Source organism: Phocoena phocoena, chromosome 20 (genome assembly GCF_963924675.1).
Source record: "Phocoena phocoena chromosome 20, mPhoPho1.1, whole genome shotgun sequence".
NCBI lineage: Eukaryota > Metazoa > Chordata > Mammalia > Artiodactyla > Phocoenidae > Phocoena > Phocoena phocoena.
In genome coordinates, this window is record NC_089238.1 from 16,295,034 (window position 1) to 16,321,137 (window position 26,104).

A 26,104-nucleotide genomic window follows, 5' to 3' on the forward strand; every position below is an offset into this window, starting at 1 on the left:
CAGCCTTGCCAGGTGAGAGGAACCAAGGGTGGGGCTGGCCTGGGGCAGAGGGACACCAAGCCAGGGACACCAGATACCTTTGTGATCTGGGCCTTTGTGCCAGCACCTCCTAGGCTGTGAAATTCCCCTGCAAAAAATAACTCTCTTGCTGTTCTGATCCCTCCCCTCTGATCGGGGGGTGGCAGGCAGAAGCACAGTGAGGACAGGTCATAGGCACCAGGCAGGGGCACCTAGCGACAGCCCTACAAACTAATGTTGGCTGAGCACCTACTACGGGCTTGGGGCTGTTCTAAGATGTACAAGATGGGTGTTACCATTATGCCCATTTTACAGGTGTGGGAAACTGAGGCTCAGGATGGGTAACTTGCCATGATCACATAGCTAGAGGTTAGAGGAGACTGGCTCTGCCCTTTGTCACCTGTGGTCCATCCTGCCCCATGCAGCCCCTCCTCCAGTCCTCTGCCCCAAGCCATCAATTAAGATTCTTACAGCCTGACTGTGACTTGTCAAAGGTCTCTCTTTACACCCCTCCTCACTCACTCTGGAACCAGAACAGGGTTTGAGTGAGACAAACCTAGGTTCTACCTGGACCGAGACCTTGCCTCTAGGCCCATTTCCACATCGGTAAGATGGGGTCCAGATGGCCACAACCTGGACAGGCTGGTGTGGGGTCCTGAAGGGGGGCCCTTGTATCTAAATGTGGAGACACCAGGGGCTAGGCCTTGCCTCCCTGCTGAGTGGCCCCAGGCGTGTAACCGTTTGTTTGTCTCCGTCTCATGGAGTAACTGTGAGAATTAAATGAACATCAGACCGTGGCACAGAGCCTGGTACACACTTGGTCCCCACTCCATGACTCACTTTTTTCTCCCCTCAATCTTTCTGCCATAATAGTAACGTTTATTGAATACTTACTCTGTGCAGATCCTGTTATAAGTAGCCACCTTTATTAACTCCTTGAAACCTTAATAAAGCGGTTCTCAAAGTGGGGTCCCTGGAGCATCAGCGTCACCTGGGAACTTGTTGGAAGTGCAGGAGCTCAGCAGACTCGCCCCGGACTTGCTGAGTCGGAAACTGAGGGTGGGGTCCGGCCTTCTGCTTTTTAAAGAGCCCTCCGGGAGAACGACTCACTTCTGACAACCCTGGGAGACGGGTGCTATTCTTTTTTTTTTTGCAGCACGGCATGCAGGATCTCAGTTCCCTGACCGGGGATCAAACCCACACCCCCTGCAGTGGAAGCGCAGAGTCCTAACCACTGGGCCGCCAGGGAAGTCCCCAACAGGGACTATTCTTATGCTCACTGTAAAGAAGAAGAAGCCGAAGCTCAGAGAGGTTGACCTGCTCCAGGTGACATGCCCACTAAGTATCAGAGGTAGGACTGAACCAAGCCACCAGCCACCAATCTGTCCTCACAGACTCCACACTGGACCCTGATGGTGCAAAGCTTGTGAAAGATGCTCAGGGATTCCAGGTCGCGTCAGTGACTGTGGCCCCAGAAAAGGGGTGGTACGCCCCTCCTACCACAGCGGGATCTGAGTGTGACAGGAGGCTCCCACCCACTCCCAGGGCCCCGCAGGCACAACCACAGCCATTTCCAACCCTTTATTGGGGCTCTGTCAGCCCCAAATAAATATAATACATTAAACCCAGAGCTGAGGGAATCGTGCACCCCGGGAGGTGCCCCCCATAACCCCAGCCGAGCACAATAAGTTAGTGGGGGGCCTGCCGAAGGCCGGGCCAGTGCCCTGGCGGGGCAGGCGATGGCAGCTGGACTCACACGCTGGTCTAAAGTGCATCTCGGTTCTGTGGTCCCCATGTCTGCGTGGCCCCTGGCCGGGCCACTGGGAGGGGTGGGCGGGAGGTTCCCGGCGCTCACACCGAGCCAGCAGTGGCCACCGAGCCTCTGTGTCCATCTGTCCATTTGGGGAGACGGCCGAGTGGCCAGATATCCTCAGGAGAAGCTGTCGTCGGACCGTGGCTGGGAGTCGAAGGGAGGGTCTGAGATGGTGATGCCTTGATGCAGCTTCTCCAGCGAGAACTTCATCTGGGGGAAGAGGTGGGCAGGGTGGGGGATGAGTGCTGGGAAGGGTGACGCACCCCCCAACATGCCGCAGCTGAGGAACCGGGGAAGGTCCAGAGAGGCCAAGGTCAGCCTGTGCCTCTGCACCCCAGCCATTCTGCACCCAGTTTCACTTCTCATAGGCAGCAGGTGGAAGGGGCCCAGGTGGCCTGGGTTCAAGTCCTGGCTCTGCTACTTACTGGGTAACCTTGGGCAAGTCCCTTAACTGTCCCAGGTCCCTCAGCTGAAACGTGGGTCAGTAACATACGTGCTTCACAGGATTAATTCAGGGATCTGACGGGTGGACACCTAGGACCTGGCACACAGGAGGTGCTGGGTACACATTAGCTATTCTTACTGCCTGCCGTGCGACCCTGGGAATGCCTCTACCTCGACGTTCCTGTCTATTAGATGGGGGGTGACAAGAGCACCCCCCCTTGGAGCCTGGCCATGAGAAACAAAATCAGTTGGTCATCTTAGCTCTTAGAACAGCACGGCTCAATTGGTGTCTGCCGTTAGTAGTCATTTGTGCAGTCAATCCCATGCCCTTGGCAGTTTGAGAGGAAAATCATCAGAATTGAACTGAGGATGGGAAGGCCCTGACCTCCCTCTCTCTGAGCGACGGGAGCCCAGCCTCAATGATCCCTCTCCCCTGTCCTGCACAGCCCTTTCCTGCATGAGCATCTCCCTCTGAGCGTGATTTCAGGGTGCAGCGAGGCCCCTAAAGGTGAGCCTCAGCATTCCAGCCCATAGTGACCAGGAACGATTTTCACCATCACCCAGCAACGTGGGCTCTGATGCCCTCCGGCACCCAGCCGATGCCAGATGCTCCCCAGCGCCCGGCGTCTGTGCTGACGCCTCCCCCCACCACATTTACTGAGCACCTGCTTTGCGGGATCTCACTAACAACAGTGAATGCAGGTGAGGTGTTTGCATGAGCTGGGCACTACTCAGATGCTAACTCCTTTAATCCTCACAGCAGCCCTTGAGGTAACATCGATTATCATCCCGTTTACAGAGGAGGAAGCCAAGGCCCCAGTGGTGAAGTCACCTGCACGAGGTCACAGGTCAGAATTTGAACCTGGCCATCTGAGTCGATGCCGCCAGCGAATTGCAGTGGTTGTCTGGGGCAACCCCTTCTGGAGATGAGATCCCAATAACCTCTGGAGAACCTCTTTCCCACCCTCACGTGACCCCTTAGTCACCTCATAGGCGGGGAGGGGTTCAGTGACCAAGCCTTATCCCTGGCCACTATGACTGGTTCAGGGATGGGAATGTGACCTTTGGATGTTACCCTGGAACTGTAGGTACCGTACTGGTCATCCTAGGATGCCCCAAACAAAGGCAACCCTGGGGGTGGGCAGAGTCAAGACCAGGTGAGAGAGACTGATTCTTACTACTGAGTGGCTGGATCGAGCCGTGCCTGAAGTCAGACATCCCTGGACTTTTTTCCCATCCCACTGATTTTTCCAGCAACCCTGGGAGGCAGGGACTATGAACGGCTTTTCTCATTTAACAAAGAAGGGAAGTGAGGCCCGGGTGCCCATGCCGCATCTTGGGGTTTGCATGCAGGATCCCGCAGCCCAGAGCCGCACCTCGTCCAGGAGCTCCACAGAAGCCCGCAGGATCTGCCTCCACTTGTGCACCTCGACGCTGTGGAACTGCTTCTGCAGGGCCAGGATCTCCGCCCACTCCGTGGCCGTCTGGGGGAACTTGCTGTGGAGGATACGGGGCCTGAGTGGGATCTGGGCCTCCCCTGACCTCCCCAAGCTCCCAGCTCCCTGGGGCTACCCACTCACCCCTTGGCCAGGGCCAGACTGTGCCAGGACTCGAAAGTGTGGGCTGTCCTCTCCAGGGACCAGAGGCGGTAAAAGAGGAGGACGTTGAGGGCAATGAGGACGATGAGGCTGGGGGGAGGGGTCAGAGGTCAGAGGTCAGGATACCAACGCTCCCACAAGTGGGGGGTCACCCACGTGACCACACCTTGAAGGGGTGCCACGATTAGCTCTCTTTTCAGAGGAGGAAACTAAGACTCAGACAGGGTGAATGACATGCCTAGGGTCACACAGTCCATACTCGGCAAAGTCAGGGTTCAAACCCAGGCCTGTGTGATGCCCGAGCCCTCAACTGCTACTCCAGGCCACCTCGCTGGGGGAGCTGGGGGCACGGAGCGAAGACAAGGGGCTGAAGCTGAGGGTGAGACACAGATGAGGGGAGGGCAGGACGCAGGACCCTACCTCACACAGATCCTGAGGAGGCACAGAGGGGGAGACAAAGAGATGAGAGCTGCCCAGCCGGTCCCGGCCACCCCCCAACCCCGGCAGCCCTGAGCTGGGTGCACCGCACAGCACCTCACTGGACTGCTGTTATTGGCAAACTGAGGCCCAGAGAGGCTGAACGTGTGGCCGATCCCTCACTGCCCAGGGTCTGCGGGGAGCATGGATCTCATCTCCATTTCCTCAGAGCACCGTGCCCCTAGCCCTGGCCTCTGTGCATGTCGGTCTCCCCGCCTAATCCCCGTGGGGTCTCAGCTCAGAGTCCTCTGCTTTCCTGGGAAGCCTTCCCTGACGGCCTACCTGTCCAGCCTGGAGGAAGCCTTCACTGGCCTCCGAAGGCTTCCCTGTCCCCTCCGCCCATGTTTCCTCCATCACCACCCCATCCCTCTGGTCTGGTGCCAGGTCTGTCTCCCCCCAGGGCTGCTGGTCGCTACTGTGTCCCTCGCATCACACAGCTCAGGGCTGGGCACATAAAACCTGAATGAAGTGTAAGTGCCATTGCTCCTTTTGCACACCTCTCCTGGTTCACCCAATTCCGGCTCCCTCGGGGGCCTGCTCCTCCAGCCCTGGGGGCGCGGTCTGGCCCCTCTGACCCCTGCCAGAGCCCCGAGGCTTCCCTCTCCCTGCAGGGATGACCTCGCCATGGCAGACTGAGCAGTACACCATGTGAGGAGCCCTGCTGGGCGCATCTCAAACGTCACCTCCTTTAATCCTTGCTATGGGGTGGGGAGCCCGTGCTCTCACGTAAGCAGAGACCCAGAGAGGCCAAGCACTTGCCCAAGCTCACACAGCCAGGGTGCAGATCCAGGCCTGTCTGACCCCCAAGCCCGGCCCCCTTACTCACACAATGCTGATGAGAAACAGGGCGCTGGGGATGCCTGCCCCGGGGCCCTGGTCCACGGATGGTTCTGAGAAGCGGGAGCTGAGGGAGCCTGCGGGGGAGCAACTCGGAGTCAGACAGACTCATCCCCACCCAGATGGACGGGCTCACCCCACCCAGATCCCCAGCTCCTCCCCCGCCCCCCCCACCCCAGCCCTGACGGAACTCACCTGAGGGGTGCATGCCAACCCGGGTGCAGGGGTCAGGGTCCGGGTGCTGCGGCCCGTCACCGTGGCCCCTCCAGCTCAGGGGCCGCTTCCGCCTGCGCAGGCCGGACAGCAGCCCGCGTGCATCCTTCCCGCCTTCCTCCAGAGACAGCTTCTCGGCCTTGGCGAGCTCTCGCTCTGCAGACACGAGAGAGGACCCTGTATGTCTGCACCCGGCCAGGCCCCGACCCTGTCTGTGGCCCTGGCCGGACCCCTGTCCCCTACCCAGGTGGTGGAAGTAATCTTCGATGCCGCTCCACGAGTTCTTCTCAATGAGAGACTTCACAAGGCTCCAGGGCTGCTTCCGATAGCGGATCTCGGAGGACACTCTGGGGTCGGGAAAGGGGTGAGGGGGTCAGGGTCTGACTCCAGCCTTGCTGTCCCATTCCCGGGGGCAGCCTTTCCTCCCCTGATTCAGAGAGGGCCCCTTGTCACCCACAGACAAAACAGACACCCCCCAAGGGTTCCCTGTGATCCCCACTCACCACCCCACTCAGCCCGCAGCCCCTTCTCTGTCCACACCCGCTACCTTGGCAGGTCTCCCGCCTTCGGCGCTGCCCCAGCACTGCCCACCCAGACTGCCATCCTAGCCTACACCTCACCCTCAAACCCCTTCCATCTTGCTGCCGCGTCCAACTCCACACGGGCTTCTGAGAGACATCTCAGCAAGTCCCAAGCTGGGCTCCAATCTTCCCCCAAACCTGCCCCTCCCCACCCTCCCCTCCCAGTCAATGGCGGCTCCATCCTTCTGGTGGCTCAGGCCAAACACCTCGGGGTGTTCCTGACTTCTGCTCGCCTGCCACGATGGCAACGAGCATTCTGCAGCTGACTCGGGGTGGGGAGACTGGGGCAGGGGCCCTGGGACCACCAGGGGTCAGGTGGAGGGGCTGGGCCACTGCTCACCGGAGGCGGGCCTTGTTCCGGGCAAGGCCCAGGATGCAGTAGCGGTGGGCAGTGTAGAAGTAGTCTTGGTAAGGGATGCCCTGCGTCAGCACCTCTGAGTCCACCACACACCCGCCTGCCTGCGGGCCGTGCCGGAACAGCGTCTGCGGGGCCAGGGGAGGAACAGGGAGTCAGCGCCATGCCCCCCACCCTGGCCCCCGGCCGCCCCACCCGCTGGCCACCCTGCCTGGCACACCTGTGTCTCCACCACAGAGGCGCTCTTGGGCCCCAGCGGGTTGCTGATGGGAATGGTGTAGGTCAGCACTCGGCGCTGATGGCACTTGCTGTCCCCGCTCCAGGGGCTCAAGGTCACGTCTGGAGGATGGAGGGGCAGAGTGAAGACACCACTCTCCGGTCCTTTGCCCACAGGCTGTAGGAGACTCAGCCTTTCTGGAAGGTTCCAGTTCTCTGGAGACTTGCCTCCAAACCTGCGCCTCCTCCCTGCCCCCACCCCGGTGTCTGCCCCATCTTCCCTCTGGACGCCCAAAACTTCACACGTTGATGATCCTCAGAGCTGGGACCTCTCTCCTGCCTACACTTCTCAGCCCTCCTGGGCCACCTCCTCTACTCCTGCAGCCCCAGTCTCCTCTCCTTACCAGTCCTGGCTTCTCCCCTGAGCCTCAGACCTAGGGTCCTGCCACCTCTTGAACACCTTCCCCTGGAAGTCCCCAGGGCCCCTCACACCCACTGGCCTCCGCATCTCCTCAAACACATCCCTCCTCGCCCCACTGTCCTCCAGGCTTCCTGCAGAGCCCTGAGCCTCGTCCTGGACACTCCCTCCCCGTCTATTCACTGACCGCCTGAGCACTGTCCTAGTGCAGCCCATCCTTGTCTGTCCAGGGCCGCTCTTCAGCCTCCCCCTGAGCTCCTGGCCTCCGTCTCTACCCCTGGTCCAGCGGTAGCTTCTTAAAGCCAAGCCTGACCCTGCCCCTTACCTGTCTACAACACTCCATGGCTCCCCAGTACTGCCAGACAGAGTCTGAGCTCCTCAGTCTCATGTACCAGTCTCTCCAGGACATAAGCATAGTTTTGCGGGACTCGAGTGCCCCCAACACAAAGCATAGTCTTACTCATTCTGCAGGGGATTCTACGTGGTTCGTTTGTATCAGTACAGAAGAAAAAAACAGAGAAAACTACCATCTGAGTAGGCCCTCCCCAACTTGAATCTCTTTTGCAGCCTCCCGAGCTCCCTGCTAGTCCCCTGCTCAGCCCTTCTGCCTCTGCTGGTGCTGCGGCTTCCCCTCTCCACACCTGGCCACAGGGGCCCAGCCGCAGGCGGCTTCTCCCAGTGCCAGCCTCCAGCCTCAGGATCTTTGCAGGTACCCTGCTGGGCTCCTGGACTCCTCTCTCCCACCTCCTCCACTTTCCCTACGAAAGTTCCTCCTTCAGGCCTTAGTTTCAACGTCACATCCTTCCAGCAGCCTTTCCTAACACCCCCCAGACCACAGCCACCTCTCTGACATACACCCTTATCTGCCTGAGTATCTGTTTACTGCTGTTCTCACTAGATTCCAGAATTCATCTGTCCCGGTCTCTGCACGGGCCTGACAGAGTGCTCATTAACTTGTATTTATTAAATGCTTACTGTCTGCTACTGTTCTAGGCACTTTTCTAGTATTAACTCATTTAGTTCTCATGATACCCTGACAAGGCAGGTAACTAGTATCACACCCGCATCACACAGAAGAAACCGAGGCACAGAGAGGGTCCGCACCTGGCCCAAGTCCACTCAGCTGGTAAGAGGCGGAGCCCCTCTGGCCTCACAGACGCTGCTTTTAACTCCCCAGCCTGCCACACCTGATCTGCACAGCAGTGCCTGCCCGGCTCCTGGCCTGCCCCTCCTCACCCCCTCCCGTGTACCTTGGTCACCTCGGCCCCTGACCTGTGAACTTGCACTGCTGCAGGAAGCCCTGCAGGAAGGGCGAGTCTGAGAAGAGCATCTGCTGGAGCCGCTCGGCACCCACGTGGAAGACGGAGTTGATGAGGAGGCGACCGGAGAGGTCGGGAAGGAGGGCCGCCAGGTCGGCTGGGCGACAGAGAAGGACAGGGGATGAGGCTGCCTGCGTTCCTCAGTTTCCCTCTGAGTGACCGCTCCTCCCCACTCCCAGGCCTTGTGGGGTGCCTGGGCAGCCCCGTCCTCCTGGACCAGAGCGGACACAGACACGGAGCTACTCAGCCCCCCTCCACCACAGGGTGGGCGTGTGCCCCAAGCCCAGACAATCAGAGCTACCACCATGGGTTCAAGGCGGAGCACACGCCTAGGCTCACGCACCTGCGGTCCCAGTGATGACAGGGGTGGGCCTGCCCATTAGCTTGAGCTTTCGGCCCCAGTGATTGGCTCAGGGGTGGGCGGATAGGGGTGTGTGTGTGTCCCAAGCCAGGCCATCAGCCACAGTGAGGGGCTCAGGGGTGGGCTTGCTCTCCAGTCAGAGCCAACCCTAGAGCTTTTGGTGCAGCCAGTGGGAGAACCATGCTTTCTCTCTGCTAGGCTTGTCTGGGGCAGGGCTGGGGCTCTTTCTGCCACAAGAGTAGAAGCTATCTGAGAATAAAGTTGGCACAGAGAAAATGGAAATGATGATGATGATATAATAACAGCCAACACTTACTAACTGGCCCAAACACTTTACCTGTGTTAAGACATTTAATTCTCTCAATGACAACACTATGAAGTGGGTAGTATTATTGCTAACCCCAGGTGAGGAAAATTTTTAGATGAGGAAAATGAGGCTCAGAGAGGTTGAATAATTTGCCCAAGTCACACAGCTAGGAAGCAGCGTGGCCAGGATTTGAGCCAATCCTGGCTTCAGAGCCTATACTCCTATCCACCCTGCTAAGCTGTCTGCAAAGCAGAGCTAAATACGGACAGATTTCTAACAACACCATTTAAACGCCTTACCTTAGCTGCCTACTCCGTGGACTTTTCAGTCCCACGAGCCAGCGAATCCCTCGGTGCAGCCCGTGTGAGTGAGTGAGGTTTGTCACGTGTACCCAAAGCAAACGAATCGGCCACCTGCCTCACCTTCCTCCCCCGTGGATGAGGAGGAGTTACTCGTGTCTGTCAACAGCTCCTCACTGGGCAGCAGATCCAAGGGGCCCAGGGAGGCGGGCCCGTCAGGTGGGGCGGGCTCTGAGCTCGCGGGTTCGGCCACCGGGGTCACTGTCTGGCTGGAGGAGGCGTCTGGCTGGCTGTCTGTCTGCTCCTCCTTGTCTTCCTCTGCCTGCAGAGAAAAGCTTAATCCAGCCTTGTCCCAGCCTAAGGGCCCCTTGTAGACCCACATCCACCAGAAGGCTTCGAGACTGTAGGAGAACCAGTGCCGGGGAGGTCACGTGTAGCTCTTCGCTGAGCTACAGGGGGCCCTGGGGCCACCCAGACGAGGACTCCTCTCAGCCTCTCAGCCAGGCCTGTCCTGGATGCCTGGGCCATGAGCTTTCTTACGCCTGTCCTGTCCATGCCTTATCTGTTTGTATCCGACCTCATCCAGCCAGCCAGCCCTCTATCGGCTCTTCTGTCTCTCCCGCTTCCCATCTATCTACCTGCCCCATCTTTGCCTGTCTCCCTCTTTCCCTACCTGTGCCTAGTCTCCTTGCCCATCTTCCCAGCTCCATCCCATCCCTCCATCCATCCCCTCACCTACCCCTCCACCTACCTCTTCTCTATCCATTCCCCCCGTCCCCCCTCAATCTGTCAGTCTGTCCCTCTCTCTCCCCGGCACCACCCAGCACCGTCCTCGCTTCTCCACGTGCCCGCTCACCCCATGGTCTGCGTCACTGCTGGCCCGGGAAAGGCTGGGGGTGATGCGGCCACGGCGCGAACCTGCTGGGCTTGGCTCCTGGCTGTGGTCAGCTGCCCCTGAGGAGGTGATGTCGCTCAGGGCGATTACATCTCCCACTTCCTTGGGGCTCCTACAGAGAAAGAGAGGGAGTAAGACCGCTGCATCTTTGAGACACCCACACACCCTCCTGGTCTCCCGGACTTTGTACCCCCGCCTCAGTCCACCCAGGACTCCAGGAGCTCTGCACGCAGCCCCTGCTGTCTCCTCCCGACCCCCGGAACCAGCCTCCAGCTACCGACTCACCCTAGACCATTCAGCTGCAAGGGGCAGACATAGTCTTCATCCTCGCTGGTGAGGCCCAGCTCTGAGCCGTAGCACTGATGCACCAGGTGCCAGAGCTCTCGGGGACTCAGCGTCTGGGCAGGCAGGACGTTAGGTTGGCCTCCACCTTATCAGGGCCAGAGCCCTTCCACCCGCGCCCACCAGCCCTCAGCCTCAGCAGTTCCCCTGGTGTCCACAAGGGGGAGCATGACCTCCCATCCCAGACCTCTGCCAATCGCACTCGGCACCCCATCGCATAGGAACCAGCGTGCTCAGGAATTCTCCCTTAGGTCCTCACAATACTTCCACAGCTACAGGTTAAAGTTCCCAGTTTTACAGAGAATATGAGGCCCAGGGTGGAGAACTCGTGCTTGAGGTCAGCTCTGGGGTTCAGACCCAGCCAGACTCCAGAGCCAATGCTCCCACCTGCCATGCTGTCCTGCCCCCAACTACTTTCCCAGGTGTCCTCAGAAGCTACCCATGGCTGGAGTGGCTGGATGATGCTGATGAGATCTAATAGTAATAACAGTAGCAGTACCAGCAGCTGACATCCACTGAGTTGTTACCATGTGCCAGGCATTCTTCTAACCCTTTATGCATGCTAACTCAACAAGTCTTCAAAGCCATTCTGTAAAGTAGGTGCTAATATTGTCATCATTTTAAGATAATGACACTGAGGCACAGAGGTGGGTAATGTCATCCAATTAGGAAGTGGCTGTGTTGAGATGTGATCCCAGGGGGCTGGTCTAGCCCTGGAGCTAACCACTGGACTGCACTGCCTCCCACGAGCTGACATTTCCAAGCTCTATTCTAGGCCCAGCTCCGGTGCTGTGAAGGAGGGACGGTCCCCATCTGACCAACGGGGTTCAGTGACTCGCACTCGGTGACGGGGCTGAACTCCATCCCCAGCAGTCTGGCTGCCCTTGTCCTCCTTGGAGACTTTGACACTGCACTGTCCCTCCCTCGGGCTCCTGCTCCAGTGCTCTCGCCCCTGAGGATGGCCACAGCTGGAGCTGCCCCTGAAGACAGGAAGTGAGTTCAGCCCTGCTGGAGGAGTGGGTTGGGGCCTTCTGAGGTGCTACAAGCCAGCGGTAGCAGCCACTGTGTGATGCCTACCTGACATCTATCCACCATCCCTTCCTGCCAGCAGAACCCTGATTTGTTTGGGGTGAAAATCTTCCCCAGCCCCAGGGAATTATAACTCGCTTACATCAACTCATTTTTCCTTTGCCACATACCCAGCTTCCTGTGCAACCAAGGGTGATCACGTGACCAAGTCTTAGCCAAAGAAATACAAGGAGAAGTCTGCTAAAGGAGGCTTTCCCTTCCTGATAAAGGAATGCCCACTTTCCATCCATCCCTTTCTTCTTTCATGTTTGGGACACTTAACTGAGGGCATGACATCTGGAGCTGTAGCAGCCACCTGCAACCATGAGGCAACAAGCATGTGGACAAAACATCAATATGCAGAAGGACGATGGTGTGGAAAGATGGACAAGAGCTTGGGTCCTGGATGACATAGGGAGCCCTCAAATCTACCCTGGATTGCCTGCCTCCAGACCTCTTGTTACATGGGCATCAGTGTGATTAAGTGGACTCCGGAGCCTGACTGTAATGGGTCAGAATCCCAGCTCTGCCACAGAAAGGCATATGTGCCCATGGGCAAGGCTTTCCCTCTGTGCTTCACTGGTGAAATAAAGATACTAACCACACTGCCTTGAAGGGTGGCTGTGATGATTAAATAAGTTAATTCATGGAGAGCTCAGAACAGTCCCTTGCACCCAATAGCTCTGTTAAGTGTTAGCTATTATGATTATTATCATCTGAAGTAATTCAGTGTCTGTTTGTTTAAACCATTGTCTGGCTGGGTTTTCAGCTACTTGCAGCTGAATGCATGCCACATAAACTCATGCAACCACAGTGGGCATTCCAGGAGAGCCCACTCAGGGCTGGCCCATAGTAGACTATCAGAATGTGAAAAGTAAATGTCTGAAATCCCTTACTCAGAATCTTCGGGGTAAGACTCGATTCAAAATTAAGCAATTTGGGGATTTAAGAAAGATAATACACTGCCTACACTATAATACAGCACTAAAAATATCTATATTATATTTAGGATCCAGTAAGTACAGTGTATACCCGAGGTTCTCAAAGCGTGGTCCAAGGATTTCTGGGCATCCCCTGGACGCTTTTAGGGAATCCATGAGGGCAAAATTATTTTCATAAGTATGGTAAGTGTTACTAGTAGTATATCACTTGCCTTTTTCACTTTTATTCTCTCATGAGTGTACAGTGGAGTTTTCCAGAGACTATGTGACCTTATCATTGTTCTGGTGGCTAATGTAATGCGTGTTTGTGTATCTTGTGTTTAAAAATTTCCCAGTTTCAGGACTTCCCTGGTGGTCCAGTGGTTAAGCCTCTGTGCTTCCACTGCAGGGGGGCGCGGGTTCGATCCCTGGTTGGGGAACTAGGATGCCACATGCCACGCAGCGAGGCCAAGAAATTAAAGAAATAAAAAAGACACACTGAACAACTTACTCTCCGTGGGAGGCCTTCCCACTGACCCACTGCACCACTACCTCTCCCAAACCTGCCCTTCTTCTGTTCCTTTCTCAAACTCTGAACACTTTAAAAACTTTTTTCCCAGTTTCAATTTCTAATACAGTATATATTGATAGATATACTCTACTTAAACAGAAGCCCTTTGGAGTCTACAATTATTTTAAAGAGTGCAAAGGATTCCTGAAACTACGGCGTTTGAGGATCACTGGTATACTCTGTACTGGGTACTGTAATATTATACATAGTCACAACTATATTTAAGGTTTACCCCAGTCATTCACATTATTATTTTTTGGTCCTCAAACATATGAAAAGTCCCATTAGTTGAGATAAATACAGACCTTTGTTATACAAGAAGCACACGTGGTGTTTTAAGTTTAAATTAATTAAAACTGAAATTAAATTAAAAATGCAGATCCGCAGTCACACTAGCCACGTTTCCAGAGTTCAACAGGCAAGTGTGGCCGGTGGCTACCATACCGACAGCACAGCACAAAACTGTTAGACAGTACTGATAGGGACTGTAAACCATGTCAGCTCAAGTCAAGTTTTGCTTTACCAAAAACCTCCCCGTCTTCGGAGAATTTTTGATTTGCAGGTGGTGACTAAGCGGTTGTGAGTACGCATTTCTCATGGGCAGGGTGTGGCACCGGAGACCGTGGCGGCCCCCCGTGGGGGCCTATGGAAGAGCTGCAGGCACATTGGGTCTGGTGCCCATGGAGAAGAGCTGGAGGGGTCCTCCAGTTCCCCGAGTCCTGGTATCTCTGGCTCCATGGTCCCCCCACTGCAGCCCTCCCCCTAGCCCCCCTGCCCAGGATTCGCCCAGGCCCACCTTTTCAAGCAGTGCGTTCTGCCAGAGACGGAAGATGAGGAGGAAGCAGCGATCTCGGGCCCCAAAGGAGGTGAAGAAATGCTGCAGAAGAGAGAGGTGTGTGAGCCCTGGGGGAGAGACAAGGCTGGAGGGAGGAGGAAGCTCCACCCGCTGCACCCTGTTCCCGGCTCTCCATGCTGATGTATGTAATCATTCATCCCTTCACTCATTCCACAGAATATCTGTCCTGTGCCCAGCCCAGCACTGGATGACCCTGGAGTCACCACGATAAGGAGATGGCCCCCGGCCCTGGCCCCAGGGCTCACAGTCCAGAGCTCACAGCCCAAACTGGCTGGGCTGCTTGGGGGAAGCCCAAGGCACATTCCCAGTCTCCTGTGCCCACAGTGGGTGGCCAACGGATCCCCTTTTGGCCAAGAAAACACAAAGGGAAGTCTGCTTGAAGTCTTCCCGCCCCATTTCCTTCTCCAGTCCTGTCTGGGCCACTGGTGTGAGGCAGCCCTCTTGGATGGACCCTGAGGCAACAATCATGATACATGGAGCATCAGGGAAGGCTTCCCAGTGGAGGAGGCCTCTGGGCTGATAGAATTTTTCTGTTAATACTATCCCTGAACAGCTGTGTCAGGGGACAGACTGCAGGGCCTGAGACAGGAGCAGGTGCAGGAGTCCGGGTCAGAGACTGCAGGAGCCCATGCTGGGGCTGGGAGAATAAAGAGAAAGGGAAGATTAGAGAAGCTGGTTGCTGAGTCAACAGGGCTCTGGGTGGTGGGGAGGAGAGAGGAGCCGGTGAAGATCGGGGAGCCCGGGGCCCCTGTCTGCTGGTCCTCTCGTTAACCTTCTCATTCTCCGTGCAGATCTGGATGGCGTTGGGGATCAACTTGGCCGTCTTTTCCTTCTTCAGACACGTCACTTCCTTCAACTGGATGGAAATCTGAGGACAAAAGACAAGTCAGAAGGGGCCAGGGCCCTGCCCGCCCTGGGGCCCCTCCTCGTCCCAGGTCGGTCAGCTCACTGTCGTCTCCCAGCGGAAGATGTTGCTGTAGAAGCAGATCCAGTTCTCGGAGAGATAGAGGCGGCCCTGGAGGAGGATCTCGCGCTGCAAGGCACAGGAGTAATCTGAGGCGGCCGAGGGGAGAGACGGGCAGACACCCGAGTCACACGGCTGTCCTGGCCGCTGGGCCGGCACATGCGGGAGGGTCAGGAGGGCAGAGCTGGGAGCCCCGGGTCTGGCTGGCAGGGACTCACCCACAATGAGGCGTTCGGCTTCAGGGAGCTTGCTGAACAGTTTACGGAAGTCCTCATTCCGCTGCTTGTACGTGGGGCTCAGCATCTGGGGGAAGTTTGGGAGGTGAGAACCGGGACAGGGGGCCACACCCCTAATTCTGTCCCCCAAAGCTCCCAGCACCCCTCAGTCTCCTCAGCCTGGGAGGAGCCTCTCTGAGGCTTCAGTGTCTAGCTCACCTCTGGCTCCTACTGCCTGTTAACACAAGAGTAACCATAACGAGAGCCATTTACTGATTGCTGCCTAAGCCAGGTCCCGTACCACGTACCCACCAGTATCACTGACTCTCAGTGAATGTTCCCTTCAGTCTAGTAAGGTCAGAACTGTTTCTCAAGGAGAGAGAAACCCAGAGAGGTTACGCAACTCACTCAAGGTCACAGAGCACGTAAGTAGCAGCACAGGATGTGACCCCCAGGTCTGCTGACCCCAGCACCCACTCCATGACTACTGCAGCCAGGGGCCCCTGGCCCAGCACCTGTCCCCCTCCCTCTCATCCTTCCAGCAAGGCCCCCTGCCCCGATACTCACACTGTACCAGCTCTGCATCTTCTGTAAGAGAAAGGAATGGAGTCAGAATGAGCCTCGGGATGCCCCTGCCCTCCCACCCCTCCCCCCACTGCTCCCCCCACCCCACCTGGGCTTGCACCAACTGACCTTGCTGTTGCGGATGAAGTTCCGGCTGCCCAGGCTCTGGGTGCTGGGTGTCCCAGGCACCCCACCCTTCTCTGAGGAGCTATCTGACCCCTTCTCCACCATGGTACCCGGTTCCGGCTCAGGTGGGGGTCGGCTTGGCGGCAAGAGCTGAAGCCGCTTACGGAGAGATGGGGAGCTGCTTGGCGTGCTCCGGCCAGAGTGCGGGGTGGTGCTGGGGGAACAGGAAGAGGGGCATTGTGGGGAAAAACAGGCTGGGGTGGGGGGACAGGCCGGCGTGGGGGGACAGGCCGGCGTGGGGGGGGGCCCACCCATCAGCCCATCGATCCCCACCTACCCACCCTGCTCCACTTCCTAGCCATGTGACCCAGAGCAGGCCCCCTAGCTCCCCAGGCCTCGGTCAGTTCATCTGTAATCCAAGGGTGAGAAATGCATGTCCTCTTCTAGTTGTCTGGAGGGTTAAACAAATCAGTACACGTAAAGGGCTTCTAACAGAGCCTGGCACATAGTGAGCTCTCAGTAATGCCTGCTGGTCTTAAAATTAACTTATTAATTCATTCATACCATCAATATTTATTGAAGGACCACTTTCCACTCAGTGGCTGGAGCTAAAAACCTAAGCGTCTCCTTCTTTCCTACTCACCCCTCATTTTTACTCTATTAGCAAGTCCCACATGGTCCGGCTCTAAAATCTATCTCCATTATTTCTATTCGGCCCACCTCCCCCTGCTCCAGCGGCCTGGCCCAGCCTCCATGCTCCCCGCTCCTGGACATCGCAGTAGCCTCCTCGCTGCTCAGGTCAGGGACCTCCTGGCTTAGTCCTCTCCCCCTGCATTCCACTCCAGGTGAAGGCAAGGTCCTTACCGCCTCTGCTCAGGGGCCAGTTCTCCAAGATACCTCCCCTCGCCCCGCCATATAAACCACATCCCCTCTCCCGAGCCCCCGAGCCCCCTCCCTCTTCTCTCCCCTGCGCCTTTCAAATCCTCCCACACCAGGAGGTGCACTGCACGGGGGAAGGGGGTTTTGTTCCCAGCTGCACCCCATTGCCTAGAATGAGGCCTGGCGCACAGCAGGTGCTCCGCAAGCTTTTGCCCCTGTAGACTGAATGAGCGATTGACCCCACCCCGTGCCCCCCACCCTCCAAACTTGGATTCCACCAAGTGTACCACTGGCCCAACCCTCCGCAGGCTGAGGCTGCTGCAGATCTCAGCTGGACCACTTCCCTGTGACCTTGGACAAGTGCCTGAACCTTTCTGTGCCTCAGTTTCTTCTTGAGTATAATGGGGATAACAGCAGTATCCACCTCCCAGGGTTGTCTATAGGACATACATACACAGAGCCCACCACCTGGAAGGTGCTCTGGCTGAGTAGGGACTGTCGGGCTAAGATGGAACACGCAGCCCTGCTGCCACCCCAGAGCACTTGCTGCCGAGGTGCCACGCTGACCCCTGCACAAACACCTCAGCCTGGTATTTGGAGCCCAAACGGACGCCAACCCCAGTCAGTCAGCCCTAAGTGCACACGGAGCACCCGCCCTGCACCGGGCACTGGGGACACAGAAGTGGGCAAGACAGACCCAACAGCTGCCCGCAGGGACCTGACATTCTGATGGGGGAACAGAGACGATCAGTAAGAGATCACGTAAATAAGGATGATGATCTCAGACACTGGTCAGTGCTGTGAGGCAGCGCTGCGCACAGGGGCGGCGCCAGCAGTGCCTGGAAGCTGTCAGAAATGCAGAGTCTGGAATCTACCGCAGACCTCCCGAATCAGGAAGTGTGGGTGGGGCCCAGGAGACTCTAATGCATGTTCAAGTTTGAGGACCACGGAGATAAGGAGGGCTAAGTGGGTTGGTGTGCAGGGACCACTTGAGCTGAGCCCAAAGGACAAGGAGCAGATCTGGCAAGGGGCCAGGGAAGACTGTTTTAGGGGCAGGAACGGTGAGTTCCGGCACAGGACTGAGTTTGACAGGTCTGAGGAGGAGCGAGGTGGCCAGCGGGGCTGGGGAAGGAGGACAGGAGGCCACAGACCCACCTGCAGGCCCTCTGGGCCCTGAGCAGGTGTTCGGGCTTCACCCTGACGGCCCTGGTGAGCTCGGGAAGGGTTTAAAGGAGGGGTGACCACATTCCTCCCCTGCCTCATCTTCCAGCCTCTCTAGCCCGAAATGCAGACCCCTCCTCCACCTATCCTACTCTCCTGCAGCCTCAGGTCTAGGGAAGGCGCCTGCAGACAAGTCCAACACACACAGACAGGGCCCAGCCTGCGCCCCCAGATCTCGCTCCTTGGCAGGACAAAGAGGAAGTGCTCAAGCCTGACAGCCCGGAGGCTGCCCAACCAGGCAGGCTGCAGCAGGGGAAGGGAGGAGCCCGACACGGTGACATGGCTCAGGGACTTGGAAGAGAATGGGGTTTTGTCACTGCAGACACCTCACCTCCGGTTTCCCGGGCCTAAAGAGGCCAACAACTCCCTCCGGTCAGAGAGGGGCAGAGGCCTACACAGGTGTGCACAAAAGGGAACCTCGACGTGGCTCACACACAGCCACTGTCACAGGCAAACTGCAGTTCCCCACAGTTGTAAGAAGCCTCCCCTACCCCTCACCCCCCATACACCCTGCAGTAGTATCACAGGTATATTACAGTCACACACAAAGCCACAGTCTCAGCACAGTCACACACAAGGACGCCACGGCCACACACAAAGTCCCAGGAGTTACACACACATGCACGTGCACGCATGCACAACACACACGCAGCTGCAGAGGGTCACAGAAACAGAAAACCGTGCAACGTCCCAGGTACCTTCACACATACAGGCACAAGAAAGTCTCAGAGGAGACTTGAAAGCAAGTAACATTCCCACAGTTACAGAGAGAGCCACACAGTGAAAGAACAGTCACAGGGGACCCCAGCTAACACGTGCACAACCCAGGTAAATGAAGTCTAGGGTCAGCTCAGCTCTCATGGCATTCCCCATCTGGAGGGGAAGCCAGAGCAAAGACCTGCTCTTACGTGGCAAGGGATGGACATGTCAGCTGCTGTTGCTGACTGACAAGAGAGCCCTGACACTCACACAGCCATGAAGGACTTGGGGAAAAGGCAGCCCCGGGAGGTCGTGGACACATCTCGACAACACAGTGGCCAGGTACTGAAATCACGCATGGGACATGCTTTATAAACTGTAACAGCGGAACAGCATCAGTTACGATTATTGCTCCGGAGAGTCAAGGGTACAGCCAAGGTCTCAGGAGGGAGGGTCCCAGGCTCACTGTGAGCCACAAGGGGTCTCTCTCTCACACAAAGCCCCAGAGGGTCCCAGCTGCTCACATGGAAGCCCAGGCACGCACAATGTCATGAAGCGACACACACAGGAACTTTCACACAAAGATGGAACCAGAAATAAATAAAAGGTACAACCCCAGAGGGTTTCAGTCATACTCAACGACCCCAGACACACAATAATGTCACACATGGACACACACAGGTGACTTACATTTGCACACAGAGCTAACAGGTTCAGAGGCAAATTATAAGCACACAGAGGCAAAGGGTCATAGCAGCAAACAAAGAGCCCCTGACACATGCACACACACACTACAAAGTCACAACTGAACACACAGGCAGCTTACAGAAACACATGGAGCCACAGACGGTATCCCAGCTAAATTCACACACACGCACACAGCCAAGGAGGATCACAGCTGCCTGCACACCAGGAGACTTAGACACATGTACACACACTCCAAAGTCACAATCAGACATGCATAGGTCTGACGGGATGAGATACATTACACACACACACAACCACGGAAGGTCACAGCCACACACACAAAGCCCCAGACCCACACTACAGTCACAATCAGACACACGCAGGGAGCTTACAGAAACACATGGAGCCACAGATGGAATTCGAGGTAAATCACACACACACACGGAGCCAAAGAGGATCACAGCTGCCTGCCCGCTAGGAACACAAACACGCATACACACTTCCAAGACACCTACAATGCAAAATCTAAAATATACTCTGGGCCCAGACAGAGAGTAGGTCAATTCCGTGCCCACGACCCCAGAGGATCTCACGCACGCGGTCGGCCGGCCAGCCACGCAACAGCCCCCATCCGAGCAGCCCCGGGCCCAGCAACAGATCACAAAGGCGGGAGGGGGCCCAGACCGGGAGAGGCTGCTCCCGGGCTTGCCCCGGGCTCCGTGACCTGGGGGCCCGGCCGGAGGGGGCTCGTCTGCGTCCTGCCTCGACCGCAGGCCCGAAGACCTGGGTCAGCCTCGCGCACACCCCTCGCCTCCCAGGCAGAGGCGAAGGAGGCCCGGGCGCTCCAGGAAGGCCGGGTCCCCCAGCCAAAGCCCCGCCAAGCCAACGAACCGGCCCCGGGGGCCTCCCCGCCGTCAGGGCCCATCCCCGAGCGCACCCATGGGCCCCCAACGCCTCCCTCCCCTCCCCCTGGCTGGCCCCCGGTGCACAAGCTCCCGGATCTCGGCCGCTGCCGCGCCACCCCTAGCCGAGCCCGCGGAGCCCCCTCCCCCCCGACCTTCTCCCGAACCTCCCCCGCCCCCGCCGCGGTCCTCACTCGAACATGGATGCGGAGCGGTGGGCGCGCCCAGCCGCAGGGCAGGGCCGGGCCCGGCTGAGCGTCCCCGCTGGGCAGCCGCCTAGCCTTCTTCGGCCGCCGCCCGCACCCGACCCCGCCGCCCGCAGCCCGCCGCCCGCACAAAAGGCCGGGGCCGCGGGAGGCAGCCGCAGCGTCAGCTCCCCCTTCCTGCCCCCGCCCCGTCGCGTCACAGCACCGCCCCCCGCCCGCGGGAGGGAGGGGGGAGGGGAGGGACCGGCCGAGGCGGGGAGGGCGGCGGGGCCTAGATGGAGAGAGTCAGGTACCTGGAGGGAGAGAGGGGCCGCAGGGAGGCGGGAGAGCAGGAGGTTAGAAGAGCGAGAGGGAGACCCACGGGGGGCTGGCCAAGGCGAGGGAGGGACGGCGGGGACAGAGCGAGGCCACAGGGAGACGCGAGAGGGAGAATTAGAGAGGGAGGGACGGGGCGCTGGGGCAGGAAGAGCGAGACAGAGATGGAGAGGGGCGGCTGGGACGCCAGAGCACGGAGAGAGCAAGAGAGAGGAGGAGAAACAGACAGAGGCTCTAGGGAGAGAGACAGAGAAGTGGACCGGGGAGGGGGAAAGACAGGAGAAAAACACAGACTTGATTAAAACACGACACCGCCATGGCAGCTAGAGGCTTGGGCACAGGCCCGACCCGCTCCCCTGGTAGCGGGAAAGGGGTCCTCGGCTCCAGTGAGGCCCCGGGGTGGGGGCTCTCGGCACCCCCCCACACCCGGGGCGGAACCTGAGAGGTGGGGTGGAGCTGGGGGTGGGATGGAGATTCGGGGAAACGGAGGGGTTGCGGCTGTGGGTACGCAGCTGGCGGAAAGCGGGTGGGGCCCTAGGCCGCCTCCCTCTCCGCATCTCTGAACCCCCGCTGTCGGCCCCCGGAAGGCCCAGCGCCTTGGTTTCTGGGGACCCCTCTTGGTCCCAGCCCGCGTCAGCCAGCCCGAGTTAGAGTCAGCCTCCCTGGCGCTTATCTGACTTCAAGCAAGTCACCTAGTCCTGGGGATCCCACTAACTCTGTGGTCAGGACTTTCCCACAGGACAGTGGGGGGGTGGGGGGTGGAGGGACTACCCTTTTACAGAAGGGGAAGCCTGGCCTCAAAGATGGGAAGTGCCTCGCCGAGGTCACTGTTGTTGGACGCAACCCTCCCGTGACGCCATAACCTGCGCCTGTCTCTGCAGCGGCTGCCTGAGTTATCAGCTGCCTGAGTCTGTCGGTGTCCTGGACCCCTTGTCCGAGAACACAGACATGGGAGTCCCATCTCGCAGCTCCTGGCCACGGACGCCCCAGCACAGAGACTTGCTCCCCGCTCCTCTAGGACAGGCTGTTCCTAGCTGTTGAAAAAAAACTCCATTCCCATGGCTCTCCCACCCTACACCCCCTCCCTCCAAAAAAACCCACTGTCTTCTCCATTTTGGTGGATGGTAGGCCCCAAACTTCAGCTTTTCTTGACCCTGTCTTTCCCTCACACGCACATCCAGTCTCTCAGCCGACCCTGTGGGCTCCACCCACAAAGTCTATCCAGAATCTAAACTCGGCTCCTCCACTGCCCCCACCCAGGCCCAGCCTCCATCCTCCCTCCTGGACCATCACACAGCCTCCTGCCTGGTCTCCCTGCTCCCATCCCGCCCCTACAGTCTGCTCCCCACACACAGCCAGAGGGAGCCTGTGAACTGGTGTCAGGTCAGGGCCCTCGGGGCTTGGAGCCCTCCTGGAGCCCCACCTCTCAGTCCCGCTGAAAGCAAAGTCCTCCCCTTGTTGCCTAAGACTCCAGTCTTACTTCTCCTCTGGCTCCCCCTTGCTCACAGCCTCTAGCTACCCAGCCTCCCTGCTGTTCCTCTAACTCCCCAGACACATTCCTAACCCCAGGCCTTTGCACTTGCTTTGCCTCTGCAGGGAAGCTCTTCCCCCCTGCTTCCCATGACTGCCTCTCAAGGTCAGATCTCAGGGTCAGATCTCAGCCAGGCCTTCCCTCCACCACCTCCCTTTGTCTCACTGTTCTCTTTCTTTGTATTTCTCTTTGCCTGTTTCTTCTTTTGAAATACTTTAAAATTTTTAATTAGGGAATATTTATTTCCCAATCAAGGAAAAATGCAAGAGTCATCCTGGTCCCTACCAAGCGTATATGACATCAACAGATGTGGACATTTTGCCATTTTTGCTTCAGATCCTTTTTCTTTAAGAAATAAATGATTACAGTTACAGTTACCAAGTCCCCATCCCTCGTTTTTCTGTTCCTGCCCCCCAAGGTACCCCCTGCCCTGAAGTTGGTGTGTGTTCTTTCTGTACATTTTTTTATCCTTTTTCTGCATCAAGATACATCCAATAACAATATATCCTATTATTCAATGTCTTCTAAAAAGATACACAGTTAGGCTCCTACTGTATCATTTTGCAACCCTCATTGTTTCTGAGACTTCTCCACGTTGATACACAGAGCCCTACTTCATAAACTTTAACTCTTATCGAATGTTCATTGTTGGAAGAAACCACAATGGACATTTCTATTCAAGGCCAATGTAGTTCTTTCCTCTTTCCTCCTATAGCCTTGAACCTCCCTGTTCCTGTCTCCTTGTGCCAGAGGTAGTGTTTCTATGCAGAAGTTTTGTTTAAACTTTTTTTTTTCCCCAAGAGTTTCAGCAGGAAATACCTTTTACATTGGTTTCCAAGTACACACTTAAAAATACGGTCAGCCCTCTGTATCTGCAAATTCCACATCTGTGGATTCAACCAATCAAGGGTCGAAAAAAAAAATTTTTTTAATTCCAGGAGGGGTACACTTGAAACTAACACAACATTGTGAATTAACTACACTTCCATTTTTTTAAATTGGTACATAATATATTAGTTTCGGGTGTACAAAATAATAATTTGATATTTGTATAAAAAATTGGGGGGCTGGGGAGGGATAAATTAGGAGTTGGGATTAATACTATATATAAAATAGATAAACAGCAAAGACCTACTGTATACCACAGGGAACAATATTCAATATCTTGTAATAACCTGTAATGGAAAAGAATCTGAAAAAGAATAGCTATATGTGTGTATGTATAACTGAATCACATTGCTGTACACCTAAAACTAACGCAACATTGTAAATCAACTATACTTCAATAAAAAAAAAAATTCCAGGAAGCAAAACTTGAATTTGCTGCCTGGCAACCATTTACATAGTATTTACAACCATTTACAAAGCATTTACACTGCATTAGGTCTTATAAGTAATCAAGAGGTAATTTAAAGTATACAGGAGAATGTGAGTAGGTAATATGCAAATACTACACCATTTTATATAAGAGATTTTTTTGTTTGTTTTTTGCGGTACGTGGGCCTCTCACTGTTGTGGCCTCTCCCGTTGCGGAGCACAGGGTCCGGACGCGCAGGCTCAGCGGCCATGGCTCACGGGCCCAGCCGCTCCGCGGCATGTGGGATCTTCCCGGACCGGGGCACGAACCCGTGTCCCCTGCATCGGCAGGCGGACTCTCAACCACTGCGCCACCAGGGAAGCCCTATATAAGAGATTTAAGCATCTGCAAAGTTTGGTATCTGCAGGGGTCTTGGAATACCCCCATGGATACCGGGGACAGCTGTATATGTAATGTCACAACATTTGTAGGAAGCCACACTTGTTCACTGCCTCACACAGTGTGTGATTTTCTTCTTCTTTTTTTTTAACACTGTTATTTTCGATTCTCTCCTGATTCTGTTTGGGGGAAAGTGTTGATTGCCGTGTAGCAATTGCAGCGGTTGCAGCAGCCCTTAAATGGGTCATGACCCACAGTTTGAAAAACACCAGGCGGGTCAAAAGAGAATGTTCGCCTCTGGTCTTAGTAAGCAGTGCTCAGCTAAACTCAGTTGGTTATCCCAACACATATTCCCAGCTGCAATTTTTTTCTGCATCTATTTCACAGCTTCCAGTCAGGCCCCTGTGGGGCTAAGGCCACATTCTAACTGACCTTCAGCTCCCCACCTGGAGTGCCAGCCACAGGGAACCCACCCTGTGGGTCCCAAGAGAGAGAACCCCTTTCCCATCCCACCACCCAGGTCTGACCTGTCCTGGGGCAAACTCTCCAGGTCTGGGGTCCTCGGCAGCAGCAGGCGCTGGGGAGGTGGGGTGCAGGGGGGTGAGTCCCCATCGCTGGCTGGCGTTATCTGAATGGAGGCCACCTCTGGGAGCCTCCAGGGCTTAGAGGCCAGGCCCTGGGCCCTGCCACCCTGTGGCTGCTGGCTCTGCCACTTGGCTGGGGGGACAGGTGAGTCCTGGGCACCACCGTCCTGGGTCAGCAGGGGTGCGCAAGGCAGCAGGGGCAGGAACTCAGCCATGGGGAGAGATCTGCCTGCCCGGTTGGGGGTCTTGGCCTCTGGGGGAGAAAGAAGAGGTGAAGAGGTGAAGGGGAGAGTTCCCATGCAAACCCTGCCCCTCCCCCCTCCCCCTGCTGCTCCTCCGAGAGGAGGGGTGAGCTTGAGCTTCAGAGCACAGTGTGGGGGTCAGAGAGGTCTGGGTGGGATTCCCACCTCTGCCAACATCCTCCTTTTCGACCCTGAGTCTCAGGTTCCTCTCTGGAAACTGGAGATCCAGATAGCGACATCCTAGGGTGACCGGGCAGTGTCAGGGAGCTCTGACAAGTGCAGGGCCCAGCCCAGGGCCCGGACCACAATAAGTGGTCAGTGAACTCTGTTCATGCCCCTAGACTGGGGTTTATTTTTTCTGAGAATTCACCAAGGCCAAGCCCTGGGTGGATATATACCCACCACCCCAGCACCCTTCCCCACACACAGGGCCAGGAAGGAGCCAGGCCTGGGTGGGCCCTAGAGGCCCTTGGGCCTGAGTAACGGGCTGATGAAGCGGAAAAGAGAGGCAGAATCCAGGATTTCCCTTCCCTGTTTGCTCAGCAACTGCCCCTCCCAAGACACACAAAGGGAAGGAACCAGGCCAGCTCCTGCCGTTGTGATTATGATCCTGGAGGCCTCGTGGGTCTGGGGAGATGAGATTAGTGTCTGTCTGTCCTCACAGCAGTACGTGGCAAGGGCTTCTTGGCACCCAGCTGCTGGGGGTAGAGGGAAGGAGGACCCGTGGGGCCCAGAGAGGGTTTCCCCTGGTTTGGGAAGACCCTGACCTTCACAGGCCAGGCCTGTACCCCAGAGTCCCTCCCAGACACCCCAACGCCCCTACCTTATGGCTTCCTCCTCCTTCCGTCCTCACAGGGTCTGCTCCAACTTCCAGGGTGAGGGCAGGTGACCAGGCCCTTTTCTCTCCGCCAGGAGTCCTGGCTGGGCCAGAGAGTCACGACCCTGTCAGGCGGGATAGCGTGTCCAGCTGGAGTCATATTCCCCTCTGGCCAGCTGTTCCTGGGAGAAGGGCGGGGTGCCGGTGGGGGCATTCATATCTCAGAAGAGGCCCTTCCCTCTTGACGGCCCGTGGAGCCAGGGGCTGTCCTCGCCCTAGGCCTCTCTTGCTCCATGTCTCCTGTTGGTGGCAGCCAGCACAATGTCCCGCCTGTCCCCACTTCTCCCCCAGGACTGCTCCTCCAACCCCAGACATCACCCCCAGGAGACCAAATCCGAGACTCTCCCCAGTCCGCATCTTCCAGCTCTGCTCCTAGAGGCAGGAGCCTGGGAGACCCCTCTTCTTTCTGGTGGGTTCTCTTGGCCTCAAGGGCGTCCCGCTGACAGCTCCACCTCACTTTTGTACACAGCTCTGTCTCCTCCACCTGA

At 56.9% G+C, this 26,104-nt stretch overlaps 1 protein-coding gene across 4 annotated transcripts; it reads right to left on the bottom strand.

Moving 5' to 3' along the window:
• Positions 1–1,584: 1,584 nt before the first annotated feature.
• Positions 1,585–24,712, bottom strand: GRAMD1A (GRAM domain containing 1A). 4 transcript variants are annotated; one of them, XM_065899382.1, is made up of 20 exons: positions 20,360–20,413; positions 15,781–15,991; positions 15,655–15,675; positions 15,091–15,175; positions 14,858–14,961; positions 14,681–14,776; positions 13,849–13,929; positions 10,437–10,549; positions 10,113–10,263; positions 9,380–9,578; positions 8,243–8,386; positions 6,557–6,675; positions 6,322–6,464; positions 5,644–5,747; positions 5,383–5,556; positions 5,177–5,264; positions 4,294–4,305; positions 3,856–3,963; positions 3,652–3,772; positions 1,585–2,041 (listed from the first exon to the last, which is right to left on the bottom strand). In XM_065899382.1, the coding sequence occupies exons 1-20, from the start codon at positions 20,365–20,367 to the stop codon at positions 1,949–1,951; spliced, it is 2,175 nt and encodes a 724-aa protein (XP_065755454.1). In that variant the 5' UTR covers positions 20,368–20,413; the 3' UTR covers positions 1,585–1,948. The 4 variants fall into 4 exon arrangements, with proteins under 4 accessions (XP_065755454.1, XP_065755453.1, XP_065755455.1 ...); XM_065899381.1 differs by lacking the exons at positions 4,294–4,305; positions 20,360–20,413 and adding an exon at positions 24,441–24,712; XM_065899383.1 differs by lacking the exon at positions 4,294–4,305 and having other exon boundaries at positions 20,360–20,367.
• Between the last annotated feature and the right edge of the window lie 1,392 nt (positions 24,713–26,104).

What these genes read in the sequence shown, in the direction of transcription:
- GRAMD1A (XM_065899381.1), bottom strand. Translation starts at nt 24,712, where the DNA reads ATGGCTGAGTTCCTGCCCCTGCTGCCTTGCGCACCCCTGCTGACCCAG. An exon ending in CGGAACAAGGCCCGCCTCCG is followed by an intron (nt 5,748 to 6,321) that starts GTGAGCAGTGGC and finishes TCCCGACCCCAG; the next exon opens with AGTGTCCTCCGAGATCCGCT. An exon ending in AGTCTGGCCCTGGCCAAGGG is followed by an intron (nt 3,773 to 3,855) that starts GTGAGTGGGTAG and finishes TATCCTCCACAG; the next exon opens with CAAGTTCCCCCAGACGGCCA.